We start from the raw sequence: 25,432 nt of genomic DNA on the forward strand, positions 1-25,432 counted from the left end.
TCTAATTGTACAAAATATTTAAAATGCAAATAAGCTTAATATTAACTAAATAAATACTACACAAAATATTGAAAGATCTAAATTGATATTTTAACTGTTAATTATAAGAATTTTATCATTTAATAATGCCAAAAATAATTTTCGACTTAGGAGGAGTAGTAAGATAAAGTGTGACACTTCGTGACAAATGGAAAGGGGGTCAAACATGTTGAAAAAAAAGTGCAACATCATTTAAGGACAGCCCATTAGTATTCCTTCAAAATCTCATTTTACTCCTTCAAAAGTCTTCCAAAACTCCTTCATTTTATTTCTGAAATTGAGTACGAACCCTGAATGTGTATTGATTTGTAAAAATTGCTTGTATTATCATATTCTATAATTTCCAGAGGTAATTTTTTATTGTCTGGAATAGACTACATGTGTTACTTCATAATAGGTAAAATATTACCAGATAGGTTGAACTAAAAGCAAAGTAAATATTTCACTATTTCACTTTGCCCCATATTCCCCTTCATAACTGTTTGGTTATTTTTAATAAAATATGAGCAATATTACTATGATTAATATAATTTTTACATTGAAAATACTGTAGTAGAAAAAAAAATCTAAATATGATATTTTCAATCATGATATATATTGCGATATATATCGGTGAACCATGGGGGACACAGAAAGATTGCTGCATTTGATAGTAAGTTAATGATTTTTATGGTAAATTAATTTGAAGAGGAAAATATTTTCAAACTCATGGGAATTAATGTTAATGGTGCCAACATAGCAACTATTTGCTCTGTTTCTTCATAAATTAAAGCTTTTTTCTGTTGACAAGCAATTGAAAATTTATTTAAATGTATCCTATTCTATATAATTAATTCATGTATTTTTACTTTCTGATTTTATAGCTAAATTCTGAGAAGATAGAGAAGTTTGACGACTTTCCTTTAAGTTTTAGAACCAAAAAAGGTATATTATCGACTTAGGAGATAAGTTTTCCGGTATTTTAGTGCTTCAATATCTGCATTTTAATTTTTTTCTGATTAACAGCTTTCAAAATTTGCATCAATGCATTTTATGTTAATAGATGTTCTAGATTTATATCTTTCAGTTCTTTCATGTTTGAAATTTTAATATTAGAGTGTTAAAAAAATATGCATTATATTATTATATTATTACTTTTGAACCTGTAAAGTAATATAAATGTTACGCTGTGAGCTACCAAAACCAGGTAAATGTCGAACATTTTCCCGTTAATGGATTTCATTCAGTGTGTATTACCATTCTCCAGTTTCTGTATTTCACAGTAACACGCACACCACACGTATGAGGCTGTGAGAAGCAGTGCTGGATCTAGGAATTTTTCGAGGTGGAGCAAAGCCTCAAAATGCCCCCAGGAAAAAGGCCAAGTATTTATATTAGAGACATACCGAGTAGCACCTTGGCCGAGTACCGAGTACTTGACCTTTCACTACTCGGCCGAGTTACCAAGTTCCGATTATGTTTTAAGAAGAACCACCGACACACATGTGATGAATTTTGAACTTATTAGAATAGTAGTATAGACCTCCTTGTCCATATAATATTTTTTAAAACTAAATTCCTGCTGAAATTCAATTAAGCATTGTATAAACAATTTTGTGTCAAAAATTTTACAAAAAAATTATTTTAAAAATTAAAAATAAATAAATAAAAGGTATGATTAATCAAGTTGGAATTAAAACAAATTTATAACAATCATAGTTTTAGTCCGCCAAACATAAATAATTTTAATAGAACAAATGTGCAGGAACACTGCAGACACGTGTTCTCCCCCCCCCCCCCCATTTCAAGGAACGTCTTTTTTAGTGCATAACATGTGAGCTAAAGAATGTAAAGACATTCGACAAAAAAACCCGACTTTTGTCAGATGCCTTTAAATCTACGAGCTCCCATTTTGTACATTGAAAAAGGAATTCCCTGTAACGCCAAAACATGTGTCTGCAGTGTTCCTGCACTGTGCTTTTAACGTTGTTTTATTTCCTTTTATTTTTTTAAGCAAAGGTATTTTTATATTTTTTATTACTAATTTTTGTTTGTAGCAAAAATCCATTTTTAATATAAAAATTCCATATTTTCTATACTTACCTTTTTTGCATAATTTTTAATAAATAAGTTTTATTAACTTTGGGGACATTAAAATAAAGATTTATTCCATTGAAGCATTACAAACTTCATTATTCTCAAAATTTAAATTTGACTTATAAATTTTAATTGTAAATGATTGCAGAATATAATGCTTGCTCTTTTTTTATAAATTTTAGTATCTGCCTTGGACAATATTCAATTTTTTGCAACTACTCGGTATTGGCGGAGTATCTGATCAGAATACGGCCGAGTGCCGAGTACTTGGCAAATTGGCTGAGTACCGAGTAGTTATCGAGTACTCGGTACGTCTCTAATTTATATATTGATTGTATGTAAAACTTCAAGTATTTGTCATTGTCCACTGTTATGGATTGAATGAAATTATTGAATGAAACAGTTTATTCTTTCTTCATACCATCGTTTTGATGCCTCTTTGCAAGTAACTGCAAATTTTGTACATTTATCAATTTGAATATTTTTTAATTTTTTCACTTTTTGTTCCACAGGTTTAAAGGTGTGTGGATATGAATTACCTACTGAAATTCAGAAAGAATCCATAGTTCTTGGACTAAAGGGGCATGACGTACTTGGTGCTGCTAAGACCGGCTCAGGCAAAACACTTGCTTTCGTGATACCCGTAATTATAATATTCTTTTCTGTCTGTGACTAAGAGTTTTGTTATCCAAAATTTTTACTCAGATAATTTTTTGTTTACCAAATTCTCTAATGTTTGTGGGGTTTATTCCTCTCTTTAAAATTTTCACTTTTACTGGCCCCTTTTGGAACATTCATATTGCTTCTTTAAAAACTTATCTAGGCCTTGGTATTTAAAAAGGAAATTTCGCAAATATATGTTGTTTTGTAATTATAGTTTGCATCGAAGTCATAATATAAATTATTAGCCAACAAATAGCTGTTTAAAGTATGTAGAATGGTGATGCATTCAAAAGGCACATGCAAAAAAATAAATAAATAAATAAAACATAAATGCTATCAGCCAAAATTTTGGAATTATATTATTAATTAGGCTATACAATGTTAAATAATTAAAATAACTGTCATGACTGCCAAAAATTTCAAGCAAGTAATGAAAGAAATTTTTTTATTGTTCATTTTTTATTGTTTGATTTTTGAATTTGTTAGAGTTTTCTGATTTATTTATTCAATTGCTATTACTAAGCATCCTTAACCAACATTAATTTCTAAAATCATCAGGAAATTAAAATGAACATTGATAAAAATTTATATTATCTGCTATGAGTGGCTTGAACTTCGGGGCAACTGGATTAAAAAATTTTGAGTAGGTGTGGCAAAACGACAATCATACAAGCCCACTACTATAATATAAAATGTATTAAACATTGAAAAATATTGGTAAATATAAAATTAGTGATATCTAATTGATAGAATTATATTAAACAAAAGCAGGGGTCTTTTACATGAACGTATGCCAACAGATTTCAAAATGGGAAAAATCAGGACAAAATCGTAAAAAACAGCCAAAATGCATAAATTTTGCGTGTAATCCTTAAAAGTTGGCAAGTGTGCAAGCATATCGTTTTATTGGCAAGAAAAGTTTTTAATCACAGAGAATTGATTGTTAAGATCAAATCCACAAGATTTCCCCCCGATGGGATGAAATTTTCTTTGATCCCATATCTCCCGATTGAACATATTCTGCACCTGTGGTTCTCTATATTTGTGTGAATAAGATGTTATTTTTCAACAAACCCATAATGTTACCAATACAGATGTTCTTTTAACAATTGTAATCATATTTTTTCAAATTTCTTTCAGCTGCTGGAGTGTTTGTACACCTCAGGCTGGACAATCTTGGATGGGCTGGGTGCCCTGGTGATCACACCTACCAGAGAGTTGGCATACCAGATCTATGAAGTACTCAACAAGGTGGGACAGAATCATCAATTCTCCGTTGCTCTAGTCATTGGAGGCAAGGTGAGGTTTTTTATTTTCCCCTTAAAATCAGGTTGCAGCAGTGAAAGATCTGATACTTTTTCGGTTCTATTTTAATTTTTTTTTTCTTTCAACTTGCTAAGGTCTTATTCTTAAAGCTGTTGGCATAGTTTTGGGGCTTAAAAAGAAGATCATTTGTAAAATAAATGCAATATTCTGCCATCTATCAATTTTTTTTTTTTTTTGATAAGATTTTTTTTTTTGCTAAAAATGCATAAAAACCTATAAAATCCTGGCATATAATTGAAAGGAACCACATACAGTATCTTTACAACCTCCACTTTTTAAACAAATATAACTGTTTTTAGGATTATGGTGTTAAGTAGGTCATTTAACGAAGTAATTTGAAACCTATTTACACATAAGAAAAATTTTAAGTAAATAAATTGAAAGCACATTTTACGAACATGGGAGTAGATAGTTTTAAGAGGGCTATTGATCTTCACTGGAAAATGATAAATTGACTGGTTCCAAACTGGGGTGGGTCAAAAAGCTCTTTTTTTTTAAAGCCTGAGTTCAGGCCACCCCCTATGTTTTTTAGACTTACTAATAGTATTACCATTTTAAGGAGGTGCTCAACAACCCCCATAATTTAACCTTAGCCGTGTTCTAGGAAATAACACAGAGTTCAGAAACATTTCAAATTTTCTTCGCAGTTTGTTGTTTAAGTTTATTTTATTGTATTACATATGCCTATTATTAAAGTATTTTTTAAGATGTAGCTATTTATCTGATAATAGTTATAGATGTATTGAATAGCAATATAAACAACTAAATTAAAACAAGAATTCTCACTCTTCTGTCATCTTACTATCAATTTAAAATAATTTTGAAGGACAACATTTAATTTTGCATGATAATCTTGATTTTAAATACATTGAAACTTTGATATGTCAAAGTTTCAGGGAAAGTGAAAATACTTCGAGTTATCGAAAATTCAGGAAACAAAAACAAAATGATAGAATAAAATGAAATCATGCCAATGAGACTCATTAAATTTATAATATGAGCAAAAATTGATAGAATAATGTATAAAGTGGATGATATATCTATACTTGACATAATCAGCAACTGAATAAGAGTTTGTATAGGTTGGAAAACAAATTATTTTTTATGCTGAAGTATAAGTTTTCACTTATTAAATGAAAAAAAAAATAAATAAATAAATCTGCAGAGTTGGGAACATTCGGATGGCATTCCATGAAAATGCATAATACATCTGCTGGCCATCTAATATTTTGAACAGAAGGTAATTTCATTACTGTCTTAAGTTCTTACTTCTCTTGAACACCAGAAATGTTTTCTTTATTTTCACTTACACATGAAAAAATATTTTCACCAGTTGAGTACTCAGTGACTTAAATTCTGTCATCAATTTCAACAAAATCCATAAAATCTGTGCCTGATTGAAATTTAATTTTTCTTTTGTAACAAAATTCTACTCAATTTTTAAACTAAGCCATTATTTTTTTTCATCCTAAATGAAGGGGAAAACGACTTCGACTTATGGAGTTACGTTAACAAGGAAAATCTAATAGTCATGAAATGAAATTCGGCTTATCGAATATTTTGACTCAATGAAAGTGGGCTAATCGAAGCAAAATATCAAATTCCCAATTCAGTTAGACAGGAATCAAGATTCACTTCAGCTTATTTAAGTTTTTGGCTCATCGAAATTCGACTTATCGTAGTTTAACTAGTTATATTTTACATTTTCAAATTCTAGGTCTGGCAACAAACATCTCTTTGATACACCTTGGTTAATATTTTGCCAAATATTCATATGTCTGTTCCTAACCAACGTCAAGACCATGGGTATTAATTATTTTGTTGCAGGAGTTTTTACTTTGAAACAATTATCAAAATTCAAGCTAAAAATTGTGCATCTATGGTATTTATTTTAAACACTAAGTTAAGAAACTGCTTTTTACAGCTCATGTTACCAATGCCTTAGATAGATATAAAATATCTGATCATGAAGAAGTCCGACTAATCAGTGGCGGCAAATGGGAAGGGGGGGGGGCACTGTCCCCACACTTTTTTCATCATCAAAGATTGCCTCCATGTTAGGGTTTCAATTTCAAAACATTCTGGGTGAGGTTACCCGAACATTAACGTTATCAAATACTGTTTAAAAACTTCAGCTTTAAAACTTCAATTTTTAAATTTTTTTCGGGAGAAAATCCCTGAGCGCACTCCTTCCTTTTCAACTATTCTTCTGTTTTGGAAATTGTTTTTCTGCTCAAAAAGTTATGCTTTATCAACACGTGAAATTCTTTTTTCTCCATAACGAAAACAATATTGTCTGCAAATTTAACAGGTATTGCCAAATGTAACTAGAAAATATAATTTAACTGCATTTTGGTATTTATTTTGATTGTTTCATCTAAAAGTCACAGACTTATCAAACCACTCTCATATACCAGCTGCATTGCCTGGCTTTGCACGGTCTACCTCGAAAATAAAAGTTCTGTCAAGTGACGCATGTTCAACAATCAGGCTTCATAGAGAAAAAAAAAGTGCTGTAAAATTTCTTGCCAAAATAATCATACTTAAAGAAAGAAAACGGCATATCAAAAATTCCTGAATAAATTAAACACAACCTTCCAGATTATCTTCTGCTGGCAGTACAAAAAAAAGAAAGAAGATAAATCTCCAAATAATAATCAGAAGGGAATATTTTTACTTCAAAATAAAAACAAAATTTTATTTAGTCACAGTCAAAAAAAAAGTGGCAACTTTCTGAGTCGTTTTCACGCTAATTTAAAATGAAATCGGGTTGGATAGTTTTGGGTAGATGTCATTTTCAGTCCCTAAAATTAAAATTTGAACGTTTCGGTTCTGTTTTGGAGGTTGACCCCCCCCCCCCCCCACGTTCCTTCCTTTTCAGGTGCCCTAGTACCTTCCTGCAAAATTTGGTCGAGATCCGACATAAACTGGATTTGTATATGAAATTTGTATACACATCAATACTATTAAAATGTGTTTGCATCTGTCTGTCTGTAAGTCTGAAGCTTGATCTTCTCGAGAATCGTTGCGAGTCGAGAACAGAACAAACTAATGATTGTTTCGAAAATTTTGAAAGAAAAAACAATAAAAGCAATCTCTTAATTGTACGACTTTAATTAGCAGAGATATTAATTAAAATGTCAGTTAACATTACATTGTTGGGAATTTTTATTTCTTTCCTGTTGCCATTTAACATATGGGTTATAAAATAATATTCTAATAATTGTTTTAAGAGTGCAGTTTTGTGCCTGCAATCCAAATCTTAAAACTACCTCTTTTTAAAGCAATTGTTTCGTTTAGAATAATATTTTAAAAACTGGATGTCTCTTTAATTTTTTAGGTAGCATGTGCAAAGCTCAGCTACGCAGCTAGTATAAATATATTCTTTGTTTTATTTATATAGATTTTTTATGTAGGGATACATTTTAAATTTCAGAAAAAATACCAATAGCGTTATGGTAGTGTGGTTGCTTGCCGCATCAAGTGATGAACTATACAGTTGAAGGATTATTTCGAGTTTTAAAGCATGTTAAATTTTGTATATGTTTTGGCAAATAGTTTTAAATTCCAAAGAGACTTCAACATGTTTTTTGAAAAGACGTGTACACATTTTAGGTGAAGAAAAATTATAGTTTCACATTAGAAGGAGGTGAGGGGGGGGGTATTCAATGAACATCCTTTAAATACTTAGCACGGGCATCACTGTCTGGGTACTGCTAGTTATTAGGTATATGTTGCAGGGAAATTTTTAAAAACATATTTATGCATGCCTTGAATATTTAGTAGCGTTGAGTTTTTGTTTTTCAAATTTCTTTGTGTTTTGTTTTATTATTTTATTTTTAACTTCATTTTTTATTTATTTTATTGGTTTATTTACTTGTTTGTGAATTTGAGTTTTCATGTATATTTGTCCATTTCTATCTTGTGCCTGATTAGTGGAAAATTGCAAAATGTTTAATTTCTCTGCATCACAAGCCCTCAATGCTTTGGATTAACTATTCTACAGATTGTAAAACTTTGTAAATGATGGACTTTTTTTCTTTTTTTTTTTTTTTAACTCTTATTCAGGGTGGCGACATATCGGGGAAATCAGGGAGATCAGGGAAAAGTCAGGGAAATATCAGGGATTTTTTTTTTTTGCTTTACAAAATTAAATACTCTTAATTCCCTACGCATTTTTCGCCAATTATCTGTTCAAAAAAAAAAAGTAAAATTAATGAGGTGTGATTATACACTGCCGCATATTTGTGCATCTTTTTTCCTCAACATCAAAGTATTAAATCTTACTTATTAACCACAGGATGAACTTCCTAAGATTGCTTTGTGTCTGTTAGGTTGTTTATTTTACCTAGCTTGAAATTTCCTTTTACGCTTTCAATGCTACGTAAAATAAACATACAGGCAAAGAGGAAGCCTTCAATTATGCCTTTGCTCCTTTTCCTTTATCCCATTGTCTCGAAGTAATTAGCATACTATAATCATGATTTCAAGAAAGCTTAAAAGTTATTACTTCTTCACATTTTCAATTTAATTGCTAAAATTGAACTTTCAATTAAAAAAACTTTGTTTTTTTGCCGTTATACTATTTGTTGTCATCCCAGATTATAAAGATTTTCTTTTCTTCAGACTTGAGTGATTCTTTAATTTTATAACCAAGTTGTATTCTTTTATATATTTTAAAATTAACTAATTGCCTTTTTTTTCCCTTTTTTTCCCCTTGCATTTCAAAGTTGTTTGTTACAAAAGCAATCTAAGATTTTTTCTCGTTACATACTGAAATCATTTGAAATAGAGTTAACTTGTGTACTTAAGAAAATATCTGTATTTTTTTATTGTTAAAATGCTGTATTCATTCATTAAAACCTATGTTCTTGATTAGAGAAAGCTCCCTATGAATGGTTGTCAAACGGTTTCATCTGTTTTGCATAAATATGTCAATTAGTTATATAAGAATAACTACATTACTTCTATTCTTCCACTATTACTTGTTATTCTTGCAACAATTATTATTCTGTTTGAAAACTTAGAACTAAAAAGTAATTGAAATTATTTTGAACTATCATAAATACACATGTTTTTAAAAGTAATTTTAATAGTTTCTTAAATTCTTATGCTAAGTGGTTTCTAGAAGTAAAGTTTTTTTTTTTTTTAATATTCTATAATCTTTCCATTGTATAAAAATTTGATATACTGTTTTGTAGGTCATTCCCCCGCCCCCCCCCCCAAAAAAAATTGTCTTGTTTTTTTTAAAACATTTTATTGAAAAAAGTAGCATCTTTTTAAAATATATCTTTGCTTCAACAACTTTACATAACTTAAAACGTTTAAAATACTGCATTTTATACAAACATACAATGGATTTCAAGTAAAGCAAAGAAAGAAAACCATTATCATTGGTAACGTAAATCAGGGAAATTTGGTGAACTTAATCAGGGAAAAGTCAGGGAACTTTTTTTCACAGTTCCTGTCGCCACCCTGTTATTTCACTGATGGTAAATGGAAAATGTGAAACATTATTTTCAAAATTAACTCTTTAAAATAGTGCAAATATTAAAATTTAAAATAAGCCCCACCAAAAGTCAAATTTATTTAGTAATAAATAATTTCTTTTCATCAAAAATTATCATCAAGTCATTGCTACCCATCACTTTAACCCATTTTCATGTCCTTTTTTTTTCTTAATTTATTATAGCATTTAATCTCAAATTTAATTGTTTCAAAAAAAAAAAAAAAACTAGTATGTTGTGGCTATTACGAAACTTTCTTCTATATTTTTCCTTTTTCTAATCCCTCCCCATGCTTGACGAGGAAGCAATATTCCCAACAAAAACAAAATTACACATGCAAAAACTTGACGACTATCCCAATGTCTGAATTATTGCAAAAGCAAAGCAAAGAGCGAAAATTGAAAGTTATTTTAAAAACCTTGCTAGAATTAATTACAAATATTTAAATTTTTGTTAACAAACATAAGTTGGCAACAGTTAAAAATTTTAAATCATTGAGATAATATTTCCGATCATTTCCATACAATTAAAATCACGAGAAATACGCAGACGACAATCTATTACGATTTATCTTTCTTATTGTTGCATTAATAAAGCTATTTTTATTCACTAAAAAAATAATAATAATAAAAATAAATCAGCACCTCTTGGCGCGATTGGCGCTAAAGTTGAACCAAAGCCTGTTTACATATGGATTCACATATATTCCAAATTTCAACCAGAACGTAGCATTACTTCTTGAGATAGGGCACTCACAATGGAAAAAAAGAACGGACGATTGCGCTACCCCCTTTTTAGCTGTTGACACCAAAATAAAATCAGCTTTTATACCCACTAAGGGCTACTTGCCGATAAATTTTTCTTTCATTCCGTTCATTATTTCTTGAGATACAGCAGTCACAATTGACAACAAAAAACGTTCTATAGCTCAACCCCCGTTTCAGTTATTGACACCAAAATTGAATCAGCACCTGCTCCTCTTACTGGCAACAAATGGACCAAATTTTGTTTGATTCCGCCAGTTACTTCCTGAGGAATAGCAATCACGCGTAACTCAAAAAACGTCCCATTGCTCCACCCCCCTTGGATGAATTCGCGTCAAAAACCAATGGGCACAAGTTCACATAGGGGCACATATGTGTACCAAATTTCGTTCGATTTCATGCTCAGTTTTTGCTGTAGAGCGGCCACAAAAAACTGGTCACACACAGACGTGACACACATACACACACACATACACACACACACATACACACAGACAGACAGACATTTTCCAAAAATAGTCGAAATGGACTCAGCACACCTCAAAACGTTCGAATCCGTCAAAATTCGAAATTCGAAAATTTGCACGAATCCAATACTTTCTTCTATATATTAGATATAGAAGAAAGTAAAAAGGAACAAAATTCAACTGAAAAACTTTTTGTCAATTATTTTGAAGTTTTGTCTGTTATCTGTGATTATAAAATTTATTTTAAAAGTTCTTGACTAACTAAGTGCTTCTTTGCTGATTAGCACACAAAAACCATAAGAAAATTGCAAAAGATAGTGGGTGAAAGGTTTTTAGATTAAAGAGAATTAGTTGTTTGTAGCTAGTTTTTAATAAATATGCTTTTTCAAAACTTACATATGGAGCAGAAGCTTGAGCTGAAACTAATTCACACTAAAATTTAAGATAAATTTCTTTTCCAGGACTTGGCTCGAGAACGGAAATTGCTTGATAAGTGTAATATTTTGATTTGCACCCCAGGACGTTTGCTACAGCACATGGATGAAAATCCACTTTTAGATGCAATGAATCTTAAAATGCTGAGTAAGGAAGTTTTCCTAAATTTAATTTAGATATTATTATAATGAATGAAAAGCATTTGTTGATCAACATAACTTTGATGTCTATTCCTGATATTTCCTAAACTGGGTCTTTCTTCTTTTCTTCTTCTATCCCATCAACAAATATTTTCTCATCAATTTGCTAGCGACCAAGTTTCACATAGTTAAAATTAAACTGAATTTCCATTTATATATGTTGGTGAATGTTCAGATTTTCATGAAAAACCAGAAAATAACTTATTGTGTAATCTAATCATATTGTAAACTACAAACTAAAGGAAAGATTGATCCTTTTTCTTTCTGCATATAAAAATTAATCTTCTCCTTATTAATTGTTCTCCTTATAGAAGGAGAAAGGGCAAAATAAAGGGCAGAAAAACAAAGATCAAAATAGTGATAAAACTAACGTACTTTTAAGTAAATTAAAAAATATCCCAAAACCATAATTAGATTTTCATAATTTTAAGAATGTTATTGAAAGGGAACATTATTAAAATGCGGAATAATTTCAATTATTTTACAATTTAAACTTTATTTTATAAATTTAGTCTATACTTATTCAAGAAGTGTATCCAAATCCAGTTTTATATCCTTAGAGAACAATTTACTGAAACTATCTGAGAGATGCAACCCTCTTCCACTACATTCTGTCTGTCACTTTGTAGTATAAAGAATTGGTGTATGTAGCATCAAATCGTAAAATTTGTACAAGGTAATTTGGTAGAAATGTGAAGTGATTCGGTGGTAGGAACAATCTTCCAGAGGGAGTTTTTTTTACACTTTGTTGATTCTTAATCCCTGATTTTAAATTCATTTTTCTTTTGTATTATTTTTCAGTATTGGATGAGGCAGACCGTATTCTCGATCTGGGCTTTGCTAAAACTATGAATGCCATCTTAGAGAGTTTACCTCAAGAAAGACAGACCCTCCTTTTCTCTGCTACTCAGACCAAGTAAGAATGACCTCATGCTTATAAGGAAAGCACCCCCATTATCTCGAGAATGATTCTTCTGATTGCATCAACAAATCATTAGTCAGGAATATTTGATTCTATAATTTCATATGCATGAAGCACTTCCATGTTTCCTCAACAAGCAAATTCTAGTTTTAATAAAATTTCAATTAATAAATAAATAAAAAATGTGTTTTTTTACCCATTGAGCTCAAATGCCATGACCTTCCAATTCTAAATATATTTACAAAACATAATTTTTCACCAAAAACAAAACAGTTTTTGTTTCCTTTCAAAGGGCAATGTAACAACTTCTTTCCCTAACATTTTAAAATTTTTATCACATAATTCCACAGACCGTTTTAGTAAAGTATCTATTTTTCATTTTTTCTTAAGTTTAAGCAATTTTTTCATCATGAAAAACTACTAGAATCGGCCTATTTTTTCTGTACTTCTAATATTCATAACTATCTACAACAGGGGGAAAATAATCTCTTACTTTAAGTCCCTCATCGTTTTTTTGTGCTAGAAATGACGAAAACGGCACTTTTTGAATACAAAGTTTCTAATTAGGCTTACCTTAAATAGTTTATTTTTCTGCACAAATAAAAGTTCATTCTCTCAGCTTTACAATTTTCCTACTATTTTAAACAAATGAACTAGAGCTTTTTGAAAAAAGATCAAAAAAGCCAAACTTTACTCATTTGTGGATCAAAAAAAAAAAAATCTATATCTCAGTAATAATATTTTTCCAAGAAAAAATGTAACAGTTTGGGAGTACAGAATATTAATACCTATTACGTAACAAATTTCATCAAAATCAAAAATGGTGTGGCAAGGAAATTTCTGAAAATGTGTTGATTTTATATGTAATGACCTTATGACGAATATAATTTATAATAATGTGGAGTTTGTTTTAACAGGATTTCACTGTATTACACACCAAGGCGTTTGTGATGCAAGTATTGATTAACACAATTAAAATTTATTAATTTGTGTTTCCTTCTAATGTTTGTTAAGAGGACCAAGGAATGTTAATTTCTCAAATTTGTTATTTCTTCAGGTCAGTTAAAGATTTAGCCAGATTGAGTCTAAAGAACCCAGTGTATGTATCTGTCCATGAACATGCTAAGTTTAGCACGCCTGAAAACCTCACACAGGTAAGTGTTGTGCCAGGTAATAAAGCTTCTGTAATACAGCCAATTTTTCTGAAGCTGGCCCCTTCTAAAAGGGACCAAGTATTTCTCTTGCAGTTCTTTGGTATTTGTTTAAACGTAAAAAAAAAAAAAAAAATAAAATAAAATAAATCAACTACAACAGCTCCTTTTTTGTTGGTGAAAAAAAAATTTGAAAATAGATACACTTTGTTTCAGTAAACAATGCTAGATAATTTGTAAGATCTCTCCCAAAAAGAAAAAAAAAATGCTGTGTTCAGTTCAGTACAAAATAATAAAATTATTGTCAGTCCACTAGCAGTATTTTCACAGCTACACAGTTATCCATTTTCTTCCATAACTAGCTGCGTGCCCGGCGTTGCACGGGCTACTTAAAAAACGAAAGAGATGTCCAACTGATGTTTTTGTATTACTCTGACATCAGTTTCTAAAGCGCTAAGGAGTAAATAAATACGCGTAATGCAAGGTTTGCAAAACACCAGTAGAGCATATTTTTGGCAAAAATCTCTTTAAAGTTAATCATAGTTATCAATAATGCAAGTTATGAGTATTTTCAGTTAGCATAAAAGATGAAAATATATGCATTATCAATTATAATCTGTGCTCACTTTAAACTGAATGAAATCTGATAGACTATACCTGAAACATTTGTATGTACAATTAAGATCAGCTTTTTACACAAAATGACACATACTTTTTGGTTGCTTACGTAAAACTAAAGCACCAAGACTTTATAAATACCAATCAGCATTAATTTAATACCAAGTCATCAGATTCGAATTAAGCTTTAGTTAAAATCCTTTAAAACAATATTTTTGTTCAACTCTGTTTCACTTAAAGAAATCCAAACAATCTTAATTTAACATGTTCTTTTAACGATACAAACTGTATTTCAAAAATAGAAACAGGAAGGAAAAAGAGAGTTATTACAATTCGAAAACTCACCCATGTGACGGGAAAAGGTCCAACAAAATGAACATAATTAGTCACATCTCCTAAATGTACCAAAATATGAAGCCGGCGAATGATAAACTTACACTACAATCAATAAAGATAGCTAAAGAAACAACTTTCCTATGCTGAAAAAAGTTAAGAACGTTGAATGTAAAAATTTAAAAAAAGACAGACGATAAAATAAAGGCTATGTCCGAATAGTGCAACCAATTTTAAACTAATTTAAAATAAAATTCTAGATAGAAACGTTGTTTTAAGATTTGGACAGTAGCCAAAAAATCTCTTTTAAAAGAATTATTAGAATTTTACTTGCTCACCAATATGCAAAATGGCAACAGGAAAGAAATAAAAATTCCTGAATAACGTTATGTTAATTAACGTTTTAATTAATATCTCCGCTAATTAAAGTCGCACAATTACGAGATTGATCCTATTGTTTTCTTTGGAAAATTTCGAATTGATCGGTATCTCGTTTGACTCTCGATTCGCAGCGGTTCTCGAGAAGAAAGATCTTCAGACAGACAGACAGACAGACGCGAACAGATTTTAATATTATAGTGGATTTCCAAAGGTGACATAGTCTAGGAATGACTAGTACTCATTTCTCTTGTCTCTTATTTGTTTCTTGATGTATTTATGTAAATTTTTATCTATTCATGTACACCAAAACTAAAACTGCAGTTAGATGCTTGGTTCAAAAAATTTGCTTGTTTCTTGGCATGATCAACAGCACAGATGTGCAAAACTCATTGAAGATAACAGTTGTAAAACTGACAATTAGTGGTATACACTGTAACTATTGGCTTCTTATCTTTTTTTTTTTTTTTTGATTAGTGTGTAGAAATGCTTTGTAATAAATGCATAGAATCTCATAAATCAAGATATAGAAGTGCTGACCATGTACTTGCTGCTATTGTTCGCATAAAAAGCTGAAAGTGTTCATTTTCACTCTTTTTTTTCTAATTGAACTTCTCCGCATGAAGGTTATTGGCTCCTTTTGATTAAAATTATGTTTTTGTAAATTGCGTAAAATCATTTTCATTACTCCTCTCTGCTGTAAAATTATCATAACAAGACTTACGTTCCTCTGGCTCTGAGGTACAGAAATTACAAAGATGAAATCAGCAATTAATAACACAAATATAATTTGTATAGTCATCATAATTATTTTCATGTAATAAAATATTGTGTCACAAAAAGTGTAAAATGCATGCTGAATTGATCTATGTGTTATTGCATTTGTTTTTAGAGTTATATTGTTTGTGAAGCTCATTTAAAAGTGGATCTCATTTGGTCTTTCCTGAAAAGTCATAAAAAGCAAAAAATTCTCATTTTCATGGCAAGTTGTAAACAAGTAAGTTCTTAATTCTCTTCAAACATTATTAAATATCAGTGTAAAATATACATGTTTACTTAACCAATTGTGTAAATGCATTACGGAAAGCAGGATATTTCAGCAAAACATTTTTAGTGGTGGCCCTAGAATCTAACTACACAGGTACACAGGGCCCTTTAATGCTAAAGCACCAGCAGTTGAAATATTGATTATACTATGAGAAAGATGCATTAGTTGAAGAACTTAATTTTTTTTTCTTCTAAAAGAAAAACTTATTTTATTCTAACAATCCAAATGAACCCCTGAATCATATATTAAGTGACATCTTCTTTACAAAAAATATTTTCTTGTAAAAAAATGTTTATTTATTTATTTATTTTTTCTAAAAGAGGGGAGGTATCAAATATCTTTTAGTTTAAGGACAGAACTTTATCTCCCATTTTTTTTTAAATTATTTTTTTCTTTATTTTTTTTTAAGGCAGAATTCCATCCTCTGGTAGGAAAAGTGCACTTGAGTATAAGTCTCAAATTTTTGTCAGAAGTTTAATAATCCTCTAAAATAGATTTTTACATAATTTGGGGATTATATTAGAGAAAAACATCTACATTAAAACTATGTATAAAATCTGTTACCATATGAAAAAATAATATGTAAGCTGGTAAGAATTTTGAAAAGGGTTGAATCAACCATTCATTTAAACTATAAAATTGGGTAAATTAAAGAGCAACGTTTAATGTGCATTAGGGTGGATCGAAAAAAACGAAATTTTGAATCTTAATTTGGAATACCTGCCAAAAGCTGTGCATGTGTAAGTACAACACACGTGTAAAATATTATCAAGTTTAAACAACTCTTTGAGGGTCCTACCAAGGCTTAAATTTCTCCAAAAATAGAAAAAAAAAGGTCTATTTTCCAATTTTTTTATGAAAATACTAGTGTTTAAAATTTTTGTTATAATATGGCTAAAATGCTTCCTTTGAGCACTCTTTTCATGTATCTTCACAATTATTTAGTCTTTACACCATTAAGTTCTCACATAAGCCGTTGAGTTTCGCGAAATTAACTGAAAACTGACTTTTTTTAAGCTTTTTTGCACATTGCAATATTTCTTCTTTTAAAGTTTTCTTTTTACAACATCTATACAGAATGCAGTTTTAAATGGGAGTGAAGTTAAACTTTATTACATTAACAGTCCATCATCCACTAAAAACAGGTGGCTGCATTTCGAGTTCCATTCTACCTTTGCCATCTGCCGAGTCACATGTATTAAGTATAAATTTATTACTCATTTTACATTAGAAGAAAACTATCAAAATTATTTAGTTGCATTAACTAAAAAAAAAGATAGAGAAAAGTGCATTGGTTACAAAGAATGTATATTTACTCCCACACAGTCGCTCTGACACATAAGCATCAATATTTCACAAAATGAGGGACTTGTAAAGTATCAGTTAGTTAAAGCCACAGAAAATAGTCAGTACATCACATCCATTCATGAAACCTCTTTGAAATCATTTTTTTGATTCAAACGATGACATGATGCTTCGAGATTTGATTTTTGCTCTTAATGAAGCCATCTCTTGCCGATTGACTAATCACAAACAAAGAAGCTTCTGTCACCATATTAGCACAGCGTTCCACCACCTGAGTGTGATAGGAGAACTAAACGAACGCAAAATTGGCGTTGGTGTTTTCAATCTATTGTTGAAGACTTTCTTCAGATATGCCAGCTAAAATAGGAGAGGGGTGGCAGTTATTGCACATTCTTGCTGGTTGATAACATCAGAGTAATCTGATGCATTAAAGTTAATCCTTGAATTATCGAATTCTCTTATTTCTTCATGAACAGAAGCCACTTGTCTGGCCTTCAAAATCTTCGCAAAGCCAATTCTCTACTTCGATCATCAGTGATCACTGTTAGGAGAATATTTTCCGTGTGGCAAAAATAGGCATTTCGTTGAATGACAGGATCAATATTTTTTTCAGATTTTCACTTACGTAAAGAGATGCTGTAATAACACTGATGAGGAACAGCAAAGTTTTGTTTCAATTCCAGGAGAAGAAAAATTTGCAACGGCTATACTCCCGCCAACAGAGCCATCAACATTTTTTAGTGTTGATGTCACTTCAAAAAAGGAACAAATGAGGCTTTCTCTGCCAACGCTATCAAGAGTGTGCTACCAGTACGGCATTTCTGACAGATATGCGATGTGCTGCAGCAATTGCTTAAGAAACATTACAGGATTTTGGTAGTGTGTCAAATAATTATCGCTTTAAAGTCTTTGATAGGAATAAAATTTGAAGTCAGCAACAGAAGTGTCACAGGTGTCACAGACGAAGTACGTGCTTCTCTTCAAAACCAGCAAACTTGAAGTGAAAGGGTTTGAAAAGTACATTTTTCAATAGCCGAAAAGACAAAACTATGACAAAAAGAAATGGTTGAAGACATACCATAGAAGAACCATAAGCGAGGAATCCATGGTTGGAAAATCCAATTCTCTTTATTTGGGTTACGTAACGCCAACTTCTGGAACGGGAAAACATGTCGCGACAGCAATGTGATTGTTGAACTGAAAATTTGTTTAAGCCTTAAGGATCTTTTAGCTTTTGGCAGTGATGGCACGGCCACGAATACCAGGAAAAAAAACGGTGCAATTGCGGTCATAGAGAATAAAATTGGACATCCTGTCCCATGGTTAATCTGCGAACTGCATACGAGCAGCCTTTGCATCACCTGTTCACATTACTTGATGGTGAAACTGCTGGTCCATGTGAATTTTCGCAGGACCAATAGGAAAATTGCTAGACAGGTGCGACAATTTACCACTGGTCCAGTTTGAAGCTATTAAGCCATCCATGATCGTTGGAAAGAACAACAATCTCTGTAACAATTTTTGTGGTTTTAAAGATTTTTTTTTTTGTAATTTTTCAATTGCTGTCCTTTTTTGTGACCACCAAGCCAGAAAGGGTTAAAATTGGCATCAATGCTGTGATTTTAATATGATTTTTGGAATAGGTAGCTTGATGAAGCCTACAATGGACATGTTGGGTGAAAACTTCTCTATCTCAGCATAAAATCGGCAAGCAAGATGTAATCTCAAAGCAAAATTATTTCTGTGAGATATGTGATTTGATGCATTACTTGACTTGTTAACATAAAGTCAAAAGGCTCATACCCTATAGCTATTTTCCCATAACACATATGAAACAAAGTAGATACTCATGAAAAGCTGCCAAGGTTTTGGCCCAGAGTGCAGTTCATTAAATGACGAATGAACTTCTTAAAAACCAGCTATTTATTATTGATCACTAAACTCCAAAAATAGGGTAAAAAGGAAAACAAAAATAATATGATGTAATAAGGTAGAAGAGAAAGAAGAAAGCTTTAAGGAATAAAGAGCTTAGTCATATGCAGAGGCAGAATTAATTTCTTCCTTTACTCCTACTAAATACATTAGCATAACTAACAACAAAAAAATGGGAGAATGATTGACTGATTCAAACTGCTATATACTTAAAGCAACTCAATTTACGTAATACATTTCTTCATATGAAATTAAGATGCGTCCAATGATACCAATTGGTTAGCACACCTTTTATTTACGATGCAATTAGTTGATAGACTTGAAGCAATTTAAACAGTATAAGCATAGTTGTTACTTCACAGTGGAATAGAAATGCATATTTTTGACCCATTTAGCAATATCAAACTGAATTTTCTTCTCTCCAGGTGAAATTTGCTTACGAGAGTTTCTGTCGCCTAAAGCCTGGAGTGAGCGTTATGGCCTTGTATGGCTCTTTGCACCAGCTCAGGAGGATGAGCATTTACGACGAGTTCTGTCGGAAGAACCATGTGGTGATGTTCGCCACAGACGTTGCGGCCAGGGGACTGGGTGAGTAGAGGACTGACCTTTGTGAGAAATTATAGCATTTTTTGAAAATATTATCTGGGCTTTTTCATATTTTTGCTTTGTTAATCAAATATATATCAATACAACAAACTCAAATTTAACTTATGGTTTGTTGGTCAAAGATCACAAGAGCTTTCAACAAGTTAACAAACTCAAAAATGTAATGGTCCATGAGAAAGCAATGATATTTTTTCTCATTTTCCTTTCAAAAGTTATTAAAAGTGATTATTTTTCTAAATAGAATAGAGTGATCAAGACAGTACTTGATATGCAATTTTTCTAAAACAAGGCAAAACTTGAAACTGCCGCTATTGCCCGTTCTATAAATTTAAACAAAAAATCTAGTTTCAATGAAAAGCAAGCAGAATCGGGATGAATTTTCCACCTTCCACTTCCAAGTTGCCTCCTTGGGCTAGGACCCTGGCTTACTCCCTTCTAGATCCAGCCCTAGGTCAGGAACTGAGCACACCCCAGTGAATGAACAGTTTATGTATATTTTTTAAAGAATTGAGTTACAAAATTTTTAAATTAAATCTCAAAATTGTTAAACCCCACCTCAAAGCAACAAGAAAAATTTTAATTTTCTTACCAACATCCCCTGACCAGTATTGGTGTTTGATATTGTAAAAGATTCTTCTACTATTTGTTAAAAACTATCCTTTGATTTCTAGAGTTAAGCATACTACTGTGATGTCTAACTCTTCAAACAATTGCTTCCAGATGTATCCATGCCCTATTTGTTTCTTAAACTTGTAGAAAGGAAAAAAAATAAATAAAAATTTGGAAAAATCCACATGAAAGAACTATATATACAGTGGCTACCACTTGCATGAATCAAGTTTGTTCTAAACAGTTTTGGTTCAATAAAACGACTAATTCAATAAAACTGGATTTTATTCTGCTTCTGACGATTTGATTAATTAAATTGATTGATTCAATTAACCAACTAACCACTGATTCAATTAACTGGCACCCACTGTATATTTTTTTTTTTCGTGTGATTCTTGGCTTATGTTTGTTTGAGAGCACATAGGAGTTTTGTATTTACTTAAGCAATAAAGCAACAAATTTAGTTTGAATTTTGTTTTATGAATTTGCAAGTTTTTAAAAAAATCTGACAAGGATGATGAGGAGGATCATGAAAATTGGTTACAGACCAATGAAATTTTGCATTTACTTAACCTTAAACAAGTTACTTAATTTTAAATTTTTTTACTCTTGTAACATTTGTTTCAGACTGTGATTGTATTAAATGCTCTCTGGCACAACTGCCGAGAAAAAGTGCTCAAAACTTAAGATATTGTGTTGTTATTTTGAAAGTGTAAAATTAATTCTCTACTTAGGAGAACTTGTAGATTCGGAGAATGTTTGAAATGGAACCTCACTAAAATGACCGTATTATTCGTAAACTGCAAATTTGTACCATATACAATAGACTAAATTTTTTTTTTCTGACTTCAATGCTATCAATGCCACGAAATGAATGTGCGTGCACATAACAAAAGAATTCATACTAGGAGGTGGGGGTAACCTAAAAATAATGCACACTATTCTTCCTATTTTGTTAGCAACTTTGCTTTCTGGGGGCTCTACCTATGCTTGTAGGGAACATTTTTCATCCTCCTCATCCAAAATGTTCAAAGAGTTGCTTTATTTCTTTGTGCATAAATAAAACTCTGATCTTAAATTTTTTTTTCTCAAAACTCTAGGAAACTTATTTAGAGTAATAAGTCACATAGAGAACATAAAAAGAAAAGAGCAAAGAGTGAGTAGTCCAAAGAAACTTTAACTCATGAAAATTAAACAAAGTATTTTACATTAATTGTAATTAAGGGAGGGGGTAATAAATTTGAAGGCATGTTACGCCTCTGGAAGATGTACTTAAAAATTTAGTAAAAAAAGAAATTTACGCTAGTTATGTGACAATTTTGGTTAGAAATTGAAGGATCACTCCGTCTGCAGATTCTTCATTGGTTTTGTCAACACAAAGCAAAGTAAAAGCCAAATATGAATACATTGTAAGAAAAAAAATGTTTCGAGTTTGTTCTCAAGTCTTTTTTTTTAAACTTTGAATTTCGAAATCTTGAAACTTTACTTTAAAAAAACCCTTAGAAATAATGAAGATTAATACACATAAAAATCAATAAAACTTAAAATGCACATCCATCATAGCTTGTGTCATAGGCGGCTGGTACACCAAAAAAGTAGTGGGTCAAAAGAAGCGTGTTGTAAGGCGCCATGGCCCCTGGGACGTTTTTTTTTGTAAAATTTTACTAGATTAAGGGCTTTGAACATTACTGACTTTATGAACTCAAATAAAAATGTAGAATATGACCTCAAAATTCATTACGGATGACCACCATAGGCTTTCCCTTCCAATTCAAAGTTCCATTTTTATGAAATAAGGTGAGACAAGTCCATTCATTAGGAATTTTTAGTTTTTACTTTCGTGAAATAAATCAATACACCCTATGAAAAATCATTTTTCAATGGATCACTAATTTTTAACTCTGAAAAGTGAAAGGGCAAGGCATCTTTACTTTTTAAAGAGAAGGTCTTCCCTATGGCTTGTACTATAAATGGTGCCAAATTTTTAGAGTGCTTTTACCTATCTAATTTATAAAATTCTATTGTTCTATAGGGAAAAAAATCAGGAAAATTACATTCATGGAAAAATTTCAGAAATTTAAATTCATCAAAGATATTGGCCTGAAAAAGTATATTAACTCCTTTTCAACTTGTTATGCGTCACACAAAAAATTTATGTATTTTAAAAATCTTGAAAATGTTAAAATCTTTTGAAAATGTTAAAATACAAACTCAAACCAAGCGTCTTCAATGAGCATGTGAGAATAAACTCAAAACTTCAAAAATCATTTAAAGAAACAAGTTTAAAAAATGTAAGTTGCACAAATACAAGGTACCAAACAAGCAAAGTCTTGTGCGTGAATTTCCATTCATGACCTTAGATGCCATAAAATAAATAAGCAAATAAAAAGAACTGTTTATATATGTGTAACTGTCTATTTATTATGAGTGTGTATAACTGCAGTAAATGGGAGGTTTTGCTGCAGTTTCAGTCAGGTCATACTTTCTATGAGCTGAAATGATATTATTGGTCTAAATCTTTGACTTCATTTTAGATTTTCCGAACGTGAACTGGGTGGTGCAAATGGATTGTCCTGAAGATGTCAATACATACATCCATAGGGTGGGAAGGACAGCTAGGTGAGAAGAAATAAAATCTATGATATGCATTAATGATTTTGAAGAGTAGTGGAGATTTTCAGATTGCTTTGTTTTCTTCTGTTTCTTTTTCTTTGCTTCTGTTTTTTTAATTGCTTCCATTTCGTTTTCTTTTTTTCTAATTTCATTTTTTAACCCCAAGGTTTGGGGTTAGCTAAAAAATGAAAAGGCTCATTTATATTTGTATAGTAGTTTTTGAATATTTGTTTAAATTTAATTTTGTCATCTTTATTTGTTCTGGTTGTTAATTGCCTTAAATATCAGTATTTCTTGATCATATTTTAACATTCGCTATTCATTACCTTGTATGTATCAATAAAAACAAAACATAGATTCATCGTCATTGAGGCAAAAGTCATTTAGTCAAGAACTGCACTTTTGTGACTAGAAATTTGTGTGATAATACCTGAAATCATTTTACAGACCCCTAACTATTAGAGTATATTTTTCCATACAACATTTAAACTGTGTAATTGGTTTACATCATGAAATAATTAGTTGTAAAATCTTTGCAGTGGTTCATGATTGTTTAAGTTTATTTATTCATTTATTTTTGTAAATGCTGATGATGTGCTTTTTTTTCCCCCATCTTTAATACAATTTTAATATTTCAAATTTGTTTTAATGTCAAATACCGGTAACTACCAGTACAGGACAAGCCTACTTTTGATGGACTTATTTACTTTATAGGTTTAAAATGAATAAGTGGATTTCTACAGCATTTAGTGGTACATTATTTGAAACTCAGTCCAACTATGACTTTATGGTTGTAAGATTTTCCATATTAAATTACATTTCCCTCTTGATGAAAATGACTACAATGTCAATTTTGTTTTTCAATGAAGTGAAAAATTACGTAAGTTTTTTCCTGCCTCTTTCAAAAATATACCAAAAGTGCTTTAATATGTGCTTTGAAACATAGTTGAATTTTATGTTTCTCTGGATTAAATTTCTTATTATTGTCAATGTCAAATTTCAGTCGTTTTTTCCTGCCTCTTTCAAAAATTTACCAAGGGTACTTTAGTATGTGCTTTGAAACATAGGTGAATTTTATGTTTAATTTCTGTGGATTAAATTTCTTATTATTTTAATTTTGTTCCATTATGCTAATCACTTTCTATTTTATGTTTAATATATGTGTATCAAATTTATTATTACAGTACAACCTTGTTTATCCAGACAACTGGGACCAAAGGCAATCCTGATAAATGATAAATGAAGATCGGGATGACATGGGTAATAAGCAAAACATGTTCTTAAAAAAGCCGACTAATCTTTTATTGAAACAAAAGATGATGCTTTTTAACAAAACTGTGTACAATCGCGTCACGCAAAAGCTTTTATTGTTGATAGTTCAGCTGCAGACGCTCCAAGTACGCCATGTTGTTTGTTAGATTACTATAATTTTCTGTGCGATCTTTGCAGGAGCCGTACATTTAATCAGAATAAAAAGTGAGTATTTGGCACATTTATAGTTCCATTCTTGCTATCGTAATTTAGAATTATTATTTAAGTTAATGTAACTCTTTTTTATGCTCTGCAAGCTTGTATTGAATAAACTGGAGGTTTTGATAATTGGGGTCGGATAAACGAGGTTCTACTGTCTGTATGTTTAATTTGTTATTTGGATTAAAATTTTTGTTTTAATTTAATTTTGCTTTATAGTCAATATGTAAGTACGCTTTCTTTTCTAAGGAATGAAAGTGGTTAAAATATTTTTTGTCTTGTCCTTCTCTCAGTTTTTATGCACAACGTTTGAAATTAAACTGTACTTCATTTTACACGTACATTGTCTAACAACTAGTACTTTTGATAATAGGGTCTGTCCACCGTGACTGACGTTACAATTTGACTCTATTTTTAACTTATAGATTCAGCACTGTATTGAAATTAAATTTTGTTTCTTCTAAAATTAATCTGAAATATCATGATATGGTACATCACTGCCCCCACACTTGTTTTCAGACCTTGAGGGGAAAACTTTTGTATGAAATTAAGGGGAATAAAAAAACTTGACTGATGTTACGCAGAAGAGACATTGAGAAAAGTGACTTATATACAATTTGAAATTATCTTCAAACTAATAATGTAAAATCTAAACAGATTTCTTCCCTTTAAAATAGAGATTTTAGACTTGATGAAAAAACTTTGTTTTATTGAAATAACTTAAAAACTTAAAGTATAAAAATTATTTAACACCCGTGACTGATGATACAAAGATTTTGTGACTGATGTTACAGTCGCAATAAATTGCTGTAATTATAAATTATTTCCCCTTAAAAATAAAATTAGCGTAGAAAATTGTTAAATTAAATTCAAAATACAAGAAAAGTTCATTTATAAAGTTTTAAAAATTATATTTTTGATGTATTTTATAAAATAAAAAGTCCTCTTGCCTTTACTACATCTAGTACGC

The 25,432-nt window shown here is 30.7% G+C and overlaps 1 protein-coding gene across 1 annotated transcript in view; it reads left to right on the plus strand.

Annotated features, from left to right (window-relative positions):
- The window catches only part of LOC129234459 (probable ATP-dependent RNA helicase DDX10), a 46,594-nt gene that overhangs the window by 5,315 nt on the left and 15,847 nt on the right, over window positions 1-25,432 (plus strand). The window contains exons 2-10 of the mRNA XM_054868461.1: window positions 903-963; window positions 2,628-2,758; window positions 3,919-4,077; window positions 11,304-11,424; window positions 12,279-12,393; window positions 13,457-13,553; window positions 15,772-15,876; window positions 19,590-19,752; window positions 22,914-22,998. Coding sequence (XP_054724436.1) covers window positions 903-963; window positions 2,628-2,758; window positions 3,919-4,077; window positions 11,304-11,424; window positions 12,279-12,393; window positions 13,457-13,553; window positions 15,772-15,876; window positions 19,590-19,752; window positions 22,914-22,998 — 1,037 coding nt within the window. The remainder of the gene's footprint in view (window positions 1-902; window positions 964-2,627; window positions 2,759-3,918; window positions 4,078-11,303; window positions 11,425-12,278; window positions 12,394-13,456; window positions 13,554-15,771; window positions 15,877-19,589; window positions 19,753-22,913; window positions 22,999-25,432) is intronic.

This window comes from Uloborus diversus, chromosome 1 (genome assembly GCF_026930045.1).
Source record: "Uloborus diversus isolate 005 chromosome 1, Udiv.v.3.1, whole genome shotgun sequence".
Taxonomy (NCBI): domain Eukaryota; kingdom Metazoa; phylum Arthropoda; class Arachnida; order Araneae; family Uloboridae; genus Uloborus; species Uloborus diversus.